This window comes from Condylura cristata, unplaced genomic scaffold (assembly GCF_000260355.1).
Source record: "Condylura cristata isolate star-nosed mole 26May11 unplaced genomic scaffold, ConCri1.0 scaffold00006, whole genome shotgun sequence".
NCBI lineage: Eukaryota > Metazoa > Chordata > Mammalia > Eulipotyphla > Talpidae > Condylura > Condylura cristata.
The window spans coordinates 63,307,567-63,318,126 of record NW_004567107.1 but is presented as its reverse complement, the minus strand read 5'-3'; the positions used below and the strand labels follow the sequence as shown (position 1 = coordinate 63,318,126).

At 40.7% G+C, this 10,560-nt stretch overlaps 1 protein-coding gene across 1 annotated transcript in view; it reads left to right on the top strand.

The window, feature by feature from the left end:
* SMU1 (smu-1 suppressor of mec-8 and unc-52 homolog (C. elegans)) overlaps positions 1-5,861 on the top strand; it is a 19,141-nt gene extending 13,280 nt beyond the window's left edge. The window contains exons 7-9 of the mRNA XM_012721649.1: positions 2,631-2,798; positions 4,328-4,480; positions 5,667-5,861. Coding sequence (XP_012577103.1) covers positions 2,631-2,798; positions 4,328-4,480; positions 5,667-5,765 — 420 coding nt within the window. The 3' untranslated portion in view covers positions 5,766-5,861. The remainder of the gene's footprint in view (positions 1-2,630; positions 2,799-4,327; positions 4,481-5,666) is intronic.
* The last annotated feature ends 4,699 nt before the right edge of the window (positions 5,862-10,560 follow it).

Sequence of the window (10,560 nt, the reverse complement as noted above, 5' to 3'; positions counted from 1 at the left end):
GGGGAGCAGAACAGGCAGATCGACGAAGTACACTGCTGAGGGTAGCAGCGGGCGGGTCAGGAGAGGTCTGCCACGCCATGTGGTCACCTCCGGGGCAGGCGGGAATCGAACTCATGAGGAAGTGGCCTTAGCTTCTCAGTGCTGTGCTTTAACCCGCTGCGCCACCAGCGAGGGCCAGTATCCCACTATCTTAAGAGATTTAGCTATTTCAGATGAGGGAGGGTCCCATTTCCTGGAAAAGGTCTAAATGTGTGACATTCCATTTACATTCTGAACCTACTCTTAAATTGCTTTATGGTAGGAAACTTAAACATTTTAACACAAATACTTTAAAAGTCAGATCATCTCCTGAGATCGGCTTGGGACTAGAGTAAAAAACCTGAAGGTGAGCACTGTGTACTCTTTCTTAGAATGGATGGGGAGACACAAGAGCTCTTACTACTTTAGTCATACTGTTTTCCCTCTCTCTGCTCTCTTTGGGCCCCACAACATGTAAAATGTCACTGGAAAATGGTTTTGTGTTACCTTTTGCGGGGTGGGGGGCTCCCTTTAGCTTTGCAATGAATTGGGTAAAATATCTCACTGATTTTTTTTTTTAAGATTTATTTCTTTATTCATACAGAGTGGGGGTACAGGCCAGAGGTGCAGGGGTGTGAGGAGGATTCACCAGAGACAGAGTGGGAGCAGAATAGGCAGCCTGACAAAGTACACTGCTAAGGGGAGCAATGGGTGGGTCAGGAGAGGTCTGCCATGCCATGTGGGTCACCTCCGGGGCTGGGAATCAAACTCGCACTGAAGCAGCTGTGGCTCGCTTGCAGTGCTGCGTCCTAATCCATTGCGCCACCAGGGAGGGCCCCTCACTGATGTTTTGAATAGGAAACATAAACATCTTAAAACTATTGATTCCTGAAATGTTCATTTATTTCTGAGGCAGTTGAGCTTTACAGAGAAGACTGGGATAGATAATAGTGCTTTTTTTAGGAAAATGTATACTGCAGCAGCTGTTTTCTCTTGAATCTGTTTTGTGCTAAGCTCTGTTTAAGGCACAATCCAAAAAGAATAAAAACCTTAAAATCCTTTACAAAATTTTCTTACTGAGCTACCTAACAAAATTAGCTTGAAAATGTGTTACCACTGCATAGGTCATGCTTTTGATGCTTTTATGCCTCATTAAGCAAGTAGGGATGTAACAGTTGGTCTGTCCCTTCCATAAGCGCATCTCAGATTTCAATCACTGATATCTGAATTAATTCCTTCAGTTCATAATAACCCAGAAGGGTTCACATTCTATGTGTGTGTGTATGTGTGTGTGTCTTATGACATTTAGAGGGTCAGGCTGTGTACATTGGAATCATTTCTGGTGCATTTTAACAATATACCAGCCTGTGCCTCACTACCAAACCAGAATTCCAGAGTAAGCTATTGAGCATGTTAACCCTAAAAAGCCCCAATTTGATTTCTTTTTTATAATTTTTTTTAAAAAGATTTATTTATTTATGCATACAGAATTGGGGTACAGGCCAGAGGTTGCAGGGACAGTGAGAGGCTTCACCAGAGACAGTGGGAGCAGAACAGGCAGAGCACCGAAGTACACTGCTGAGAGGAGCAGTGGGGCGAGACAGGAGAGGTCTGCTGGGCCATGTGGGTCTAACTTGCACTGAAGCAGCTGTTGCTTGCTTGCAGTGCTTCATCCTAACCCACTGTGCCACCAGGGAGGGTCCCAGAAAGCTACTCTTATCTGAATATTGAAATCAAACTGGGGCCTTCCTTGATGGCATAATGGGTTACAGCGCAGCACTATGACCTTTCCACAGCCACTGCAGCACAAGTTCGATCCTCATTGAGGGAAGTAACCCAAATGGCTCAGCAGACCTCTCCTGTCTCAGCCACTGCTCCCCTCAGCAGTGTATTTCTGTACATATGCCTGTTCTGCTCCCTACTCTGTCTCTGGTGAATCCTCTCACTGCCCCTACACATCTGGCCTGCACCCCAGTTCTGTCTTCATAAATAAATAAATCTTTAAAAAAAAAAGTAGCTTTTTGATTGTTTCTGACATCACCAGTGTTAACACATTTCAAAGCAAAATTTAAAGCTTGGTAGCTCATTAAAAAACTTTTGTGGCCCTTTCTGGTGGTGCAGCGGGTTAAAGCACTGCACTAAGAAGCTTAAGCCAATTCCGCATGAGTTCGATCCCTGCCTGCCCTGGAGGAGATCCACATGGCGTGGCAGACCTCTCCTGACCCACCCGCTGCTCCCCTCAGCAGTGTACTTCGTCGATCTGCCTGTTCTGCTCCCCTCGGTGAATCCTCTCACCCTCCGCATCTCTGGCCTGTACCCCAGTTCTGTATGAATAAATAAGTAAATCTTAAAAAAAAAAAAAAACAACTTTTGTTAAAGAGTTTTAAGGTTTTTGTGATATTTCATTAATGCCAATTAATAATAGATAAGTGCTTGCCATGTATATGACAGTGCTAGAAATTTGATTCAACTGAAAATCAAGAAGCCTTATTTTCTGAGTCAACTTTATTTTTTATAATTTAATTTTCTAATTTTTTAAACCGTAAGACTTTAGAAATTCTTACCAACAACCCCCCCCCCCAGTGTTTATACCTTAAATTTTTGTGTCATAGATCTGGAATATGAAGACCACAGAATGTTCAAATACCTTTAAGTCCCTGGGCAGCACTGCAGGGACAGACATCACTGTCAACAGTGTGATCCTGCTTCCTAAAAACCCAGAGCACTTCGTGGTGTGCAACAGATCAAACACAGTGGTCATCATGAACATGCAGGGGCAGGTGAGTACGCAGAAAGTGCCTTTGCACAGTCCCTGGAGGCTCTTCCCAGATCAGTTTGTCTTGGTTCTGGCCCTTCCAGTAATCAAGTAGGAATTCACTTTGAAAATAATACACGCTATCTTTGTTTTTCAGTCAGTTATTCAAGCTACAGTATGTTTCTGCAAGACATATCTTTAGCATGTCATCTCTTTTCCCAGGGTGTTTGTGATTATGCTTTTTCTTTGTATCCTGTAGATAAATGAGGCTCTGATCTGCCTTTAAGTCTCCTTCAGAACCTCACTGAAAATTTTAAGATAATAGTCCCTGTCTGAGTGAGGGAGGTAGAGTATGGATTACCACCTTGGGGCTTCTAGCTGCTACGTGAACTGAAATGGGACTTCAGTGGCAGGCACCAGTGTCTTCATGAGGTACATTTGTAAACAGGACACATGCGTGATTCCCAAGGAACCTCAGTTTTATAGCATCAGACATGTGAGGAACTTCAAGGTTCAGGTCTCAAGATCCAGGAGTATGTTGTATTGATCTGAAATGTTGCCTTGGGCGTTTGGAGATTGTAATGAGCATGGAGAAGACCCAGTGTAGGTGTCTGGAACTCTCATATCTCTGATCCCTGTAACTGATAAATTAGTTGCTGAGAACATGGCTAAAATGGCTAATCTGCAATATGTCTACTAGGCTGCCCATAGTTTCCTACCCATTAGTTTTTTTGCATTTCTTTTCATATTTAAAAAGCATTTTTTTAAAGTTCCTAATATATTACAAAAACAGTTTTGTATATTCTTCCCCCAGCATTCTCCAATGATAATATTCCTACATAAATAGAGTACAGTGATCGTATTCAGAAAAGTGACATTTGTTCAGTACTGTTAACACAAATATAAACCTTATGGATTTTACCAGTTTTTATATCCATTTATTTGGAGGCAGAAAGTTAATAGTTTTATGAAATTTTCTCTACATCAGTAGACTTATGTAACTACCAGGTTTACAGGACACAGAACTATTTCATTACTCTTCCCTCAACACCCTCCCCCCAAAAAATTCCCTAATGAAGTTAGATCTTCATCCTCCACTCTAATCCCTGGCAACCAAGGATCTGTTTCTGTTTTATAACCTTTTCTTTTTGAGAATGGTATGTAAGTGGAATCATACAGTATGTAGCCTTTTAACTTTTTGGTTAAAAGATTGGTTTCTCTCAGCTTGATTTATGATGGTTTTAATGTAATATAAAAGAGAACAAGCAAAGTCTTTGGGACAGAATTCCACTTTGCATGGGAAGAGCATCTCATCTGACTGATGAGCAGAATAGGAGACTTGGGACATGAATTCTAAATTTCTGTTACTGAGTCTAATTTATTCATTGACTATTTCCCAGTCAATAGGATTTAGCACATGATGAATGAACTTGGTTGTCTAATTATCAATGACTATAAACCAGATAGTACATTAATCTGAGAAGCAAGTTTAATTGCTGCATTTGAACTGCTGCTCATCCATATGTTTTTGTTTTCGGTTGTGTTATGATCTAGATTGTCAGAAGCTTCAGCTCTGGTAAAAGAGAAGGTGGTGACTTTGTTTGCTGTGCCCTCTCTCCCCGTGGTGAATGGATCTACTGTGTGGGGGAGGACTTTGTGCTCTACTGTTTCAGCACAGTCACTGGCAAACTGGAAAGAACTTTGACAGTGAGTATTAGACTTAAGGCCACCTAAAGAAATAACACTAATGCTTATGTCTTTCTGAACTTGAAGTAAGCCTTTCCAGACTTACTGTTAACAATGTGAGCTTCCTGTTAAAAAATGTAAGAATTTTATTCCTAAATTGTGTAAGTAATTGTATGGAATTTGTACATCTCCTCTGTCATGAAAAGCCATCCTTCAGTGAGCCTATACTTAGGGTGGGGGGACATTAAACAAGGAAGGAAGGAACAAGGCTAGCTGGCCAATTAGGTTAGCAGATCTTCCCTGGGAAATTAAAACATGATAGATATGGCTAGTTTCCCTGATGTCCTTGCAGGGGTGTATTACTTAGCCTTTGTTCTGTTGCTTATGATGTTTTTAAGCAGCTCTATGTTGTAAGAGTCAGTACAAGAAGTAATTATGCTAGCTGTTGTTAACGACTTGTCTCCAAACCTGAGTGGCTTAATGGTGAAAATTTATTATGATTGAAATTGTATAGCCCTCCTCTTGTCCTTCAGCCATGCCATTTGAAGCACACAGATTCCAGGGTCCCGGGAGGAAAAAACATAGCTAGAGAGCTTTGTTGGGTTTTTAAAACCCGCATCTTAGAAGAGCTTACATTACTTTGTTCCTCATCCTTTTTTGGTTGGAACTCAGTCACTTGCCCAAATGCAAGGGTGGAAGAGAAATGTAGTTTTCTATAGTCCTGGAAGAGTAAATTATACGGTGAACATATAAAAAAAATTATGCCTACACTCATGTTGGAGAATAATCTCTTTTGCATTATTCTTGGTTCATCTTTTGGTTACACCTGTGAAAGCTCCAGTACAAATCAAAGACTTGAGCTAAATGATGAGGCAGGGAATGTCTAACTGGAAAATGCAAGTTCACTGAGTTGAAGGAATCACTTAGTCTCAGCCATTCTGTCTAGAATTTACAGAATGATGGTGATGGTTAGGATCAGCTGTAGCACAAAAATTACTTGGGACAGTTATTCATATGTTATGAGAAACAGTCTAAAAAAAATGCAAGCAGCAGTGTGGTAGCCTCATTTGAGTTTCTGGTTGTTTGAGCCCTCTTTGAAGCTGCCTCAAAGAGCTTTACTCTTCTCTCCTGCTTTAGCTCTGGAAACATCTTGAGAAAGCACTTCTTGTAGACATATAAACCTTAACCCTACGCTTACCTGTTCTAGGTTCATGAGAAGGATGTGATTGGTATTGCTCATCACCCGCATCAGAACCTGATTGCTACCTACAGTGAAGATGGACTCCTGAAGCTTTGGAAACCCTAATTTGACTCTTTTAAGATAGCTTGAGAGCATGTGCTTAAATGAAGACATATTCTTGTGTTGCCTTTTTTTTTTTTTTTTTTTTTAAGGCCAGCTTTTTAAAAGCAAATTACTTAATTAGGTACAAGGATAATTTTGTGAAAATTCATGTTTAAGTAGCAGTTACCCTACCTTTTTTAAACATTTTTTTAAAGGTATCCATTTTATTTGTTTCTAGCTGGGGCATTTACTTGGTATTTTCAATATTTTCTGGAGAGTGAAATACTGTTATTTCTAGAAGAAAAACTATACTCCTGTGATTATCCGAAATTCTGATTAAATTGTGCCTCCTGCAGTAATACTTGTAAATAAGGAGTTATTCCATACTCAGTAGCTGTTTTTTCATCTTAATGTTAATAAACTTTACACCTTTCTGGAAACTGCTTTTTTTTTTTGGTAAATATTTATGCGTACAAGAACTGGGGTTTAGGCCAGAGGTGTGGGAGGTGAGAGGATTCACCAGAGACAGAGGCAAGCAAGACAGGAGAGGTCTACTGTGCCATGTGGGCTAGTTCCCTGGCTGGGGACTGAACTCTTGTTGCAGTGGCTGGCTGGCAATAGCTTGATAGTGTTGAGACTTCAAATGCTGCACAACCAGGGAGACCTGAAACTTTGATTTCAAATGTAAGTGCTCACATAGTTAACATTTATTCAGAACCTGCTGGGGTATAACAGCATTTCCTAAATCTTAAATACAACAGGAAGTCATTCCTGGGATGGAAGAATAGACTAAAAAGGTCAGATGTTAGTTTAGATCTCTTTCACTCATTCTTAGTTGCATCTTCTCAAGTTTTCCAGCTGACTCCAGGGAGTATCATCTATCTTCTTGATAGAACTCGCCTGAAGGATTCATTTTGAGAATTCAGTTTTGTCATCTCTCCTTTATATGTGAAGGAGAGTTTGGTTTTGAAAATATTCTAATGTTTCTGAAGAAAATACGGAAAAGTACCTTAAATTTTGAAGTCTGAATTTTTCTTTATACATCATTACCAATTAGCTAGAGAAAAGTTTAAAATCAGCAAAACCCTTGAGAATATTTTGCACGTGAATGTCTCTTTCAACCCAAGCTGTAGGGCACACTTTTTCCCACAGTCCAGCTCCCTGTCAGTGGAAAGCCAGCTCTCTAGACATAAGTGTTACTGGGAGGAAATCAGGTTTTTTGGAGAGCCAGTAAACTAAGGAGATAGAGGACTATCATCTCAAAGAACTTACGTTTTTCAGGGTGACAAAACTAGGTTCAGCATGTTCTATTTTGGAGTCACTTGTCTAATGAGACATTTGGTGGTCTTGCTGGCATCATCCTGGGCAAAGGGTCATAATTTGCAACTCTGGGTCCAGGTGACTTTTTATTAAGCAAATTTAGTGATTTACTGCAAAACTTAGAAATACAAGGTAAAGCAATTTTTGGTATGTTGACATGTTGATACATGAAGGTACTGTGTAAAACACAATTTAAAGAACATAAGACCTTATTTTTAAGGCTTTTATGCCCTATTTCATTTTAGCATGTTTGGTACAAACTAGTCAGGGAATTTTTTTTTTAAGTTTTGTAGTCTTAAAATTTACCTTTGTAATAGCCTGATTTTCTGCTTGCACGTAGTAATGCTCAATATTGGTTAAATTATCTTCACAGCATTAAAAATTTTCGCAGTCATGTTCCTTGGACTTTTTTCTTTTGCCACAAAATCTGCAAAATTTGATTAAATGTCATTTGATTTGCCACCAACTTCAGAGTTGAACAGTGGAAAAAAGTGAAAGAATTTTGAGATGGCTTATGCTAGACCCGGTGACCCTAGGACCTGGCAGTTGGGAAATACACTGTGTAAAGGCTCACAAAAAGCAAGTCTCCTCAGTATGTTCATCCCCTCTAGGGATTTATATCAAATACTTGTTCCTGAATCTAGTCTGATTTTAGAAAGACCAACAATTTCTGTCAAAGAATAAGGAGAAAGAAAGTAAATGAATACTTGAAATAGTGTTGTAAGAGAAAATCTTGTTTTATTTTTGTTAATAGGAGGGGGCACTCAGTTGAACTTTATTGAGTTAGGAAAAGGTTTCCTGGAGGGAGGTAACCATAAAAGGAACAGGATAGGGTATTTGCAAACTAAAAAGGAGCAGGGGTGTGTTGTGTGTCTGTCTTTGTAGATGTGTGTGGGTGTGTGTGTCTTTGTAGATACCAGCAATGTGGCAAAGCGGCACTGGGGAGACCAGGGGAATAGGCATAGATTGAGAGCTAAGTCCATGTATTTTCTTTATATTTAAGTAATGCATTGTAACAAAGGTGAAAATGAACCTTTTACCTACCAGATGCCCCTTGTGCATCTGTCTCCAACTTCTTCCATCTCATACAAATCAAAAATGTTTGTGTTTTGCTCCAAGTTGAAACACGTTTACCCTTATACTGGGCCTGAATTTGCTTCCTAAGACTCACGTGTCCCTCTCCCTAATATAGAGGGCAGGGGAGGGGGCCATCTATGGTGGCTGCGGGACCACCTAGTCCGCGAAGGGTGGTGGAGGGGGCGGGGGGTTCTTTTGTTTTTTGGGGTTGCCGAGCTGAGTAGCGTCTCCATGCAGGCTTTTGTTCTGCCCACGCATCCCCCCAGCTGTCAGGAGCACCACTGGGGAGCTTTTCACTTGGCATACAGATCGTGTTACTGTACTCAACAGTACCAGAGGCAGAGCAAGTGTACTTCGAACCAAAAATCACTGGCGTACTTCCTTCTGAAAGGCATGTTGTATCAGGTTTCTAAGGAGGTTACCGCCCAATCTGATCTCTAAGCAGTTAAAATACATGGCATTAAAGTTACCTCCATGAGGGGAAGGATATTCCCTACTCCTCATTCAGTTACTGAATTGACTCTAGAAAATATCAAACGGCCTATTATTTCACGGTAAATAAAAACAAAAACTCAGGACACAGTATCTTCAGTTGTTTTTCAAATTGTATTACTGGCACTCAGAACCACTTTATGAGACAGTCTATTATGATTCCCTTAACAAATGACAGGTTTTCAGAAGTTAGGTAAGATGCTCATGAAACTCAGATTTCAAAAGCTCCTTTTCTCTGTACAGACTGAAATCTAAGTATGATTGTTTCTTCACCTTTTATTACTGTTCTTATCTACAGTGGCAAAAGCAGTGAGAAAACTATTGATTAGAATGAGTCCCAACCCAGTCTTTGCTGTCATTTAACTTTGGCCAGAATAGTGGTTCTAAGTGTCACCTGGCATCTTGTTTGAAAGGCAAATTACTAGGTGCTTACCAGAGATTTACTTAACCCAGTTGTGGCAGTGGAGCTCAGCACATACGCTCACATTGAGAACCAGTTGTCTATAATTTCCTCACTAAAAAGCAATCTAGCTCAACTATACCAAATTCCCCTTCGGGTGGGATTCAAATCCTCAGTCTGTTTCATGGATTCTCAGGTAATCCCAGTTGTAGCCAAGGCTGACAACATACACTATATCCAGGAAGAATGACACCAAATTCAGTTGGATCTGCGACTGTGAGTACCTTCATGGGACATAATCAGTCTCTATTTCTATTGCCTAACATGGAATAGGTGCAAGCATCAGACAGCGGCAGAGATAAAGCTGGAAGCCAAAAATGGCTTTTGGGATGATCTTGGCTATATTTTTTCTAGTGGGTTGAATACAAAGGCCAATTTGTCCATTTTTCTTTTTTAAGATTTATTTATTTATGCTTACAGAGCTGGGGTACAGGCTAGAGGTGCAGGGGCAGTGAGAGGATTCACCAGAGACAGGGGAGCAGAACAGGCCCATTGGCGAAGTACACTGCTGAGGGGAGCAGCGGGCGGGTCAGGAGAGGTCTGCCACTGAGGATCACCTCCAGGGCGGGGATGAAACTGGCTGAAAGTTGCTTTAGCTTCTTAGTGCTGTGCTTTAACCCACTACCCCATCAGGGAGGACCCTGATTTGTCCATTTCTAAGTCTCAGATTATAACTTTTTGAGTAATTCCCCGTGACTCCTTACTATAGTAAAACATGTAACATACTAAACCACTTTTACATAATTCAGCACTAATTACATTCAGTATTGGCAATCATCACCCTTCTCCCTTTCCAATCACCCCTAAGCAGAAACAAAACTTTCTTCGGCCCTCCCTGGTGGCACAAAACTGTTTCTTTGGCCCTCTCTGGTATTAAAGCACAATACAAAACACTTTCTCCATTACTTTCCTCCTTGAGTTTGCCCGGATAGTTCATCTAAGTGGAAACAGACTTGTTCTTTTGGGTCTGCCATATATACATCCCATTTTGTTGATCCATTTGTTGAACTTCAAAGGATTTTTTCCAACTTGGCTATTCTGTGAATAATGCCCCAATAAGAACTGGCACACAAGTATCTAAGAACTACTGGGAGATACTGTTAGCTCCATGTTCAGCTTTTCCAGGACCTTTTCCATAGTAGCTCCACCATTTTCAATTCCCACCAGGACTATACAGGTTCCAATTCCTCCACATTCTCATTTTTCATTTTTGGATTATAACTATCCTACTAGGCTGTGGTTTTGATTTGTACTTCAAGATGGAAATATGGAAGGCCTCCTCATGCAGATTTTTATATTTTTAAAGTGTCCTTAAAAATGTTGTGTATCCAGGGCCCTCCCTGGTGGCATACCAGGTTACAGCACAGCACTAAGAAGCTAAAGTCGGGCCCTCCCTGGTGGCACAGCAGGTTAAAGCACAGCACTGAGAAGCTAAAGCCACTTCCGCATGAGTTCAAATCCCGCCTGCCC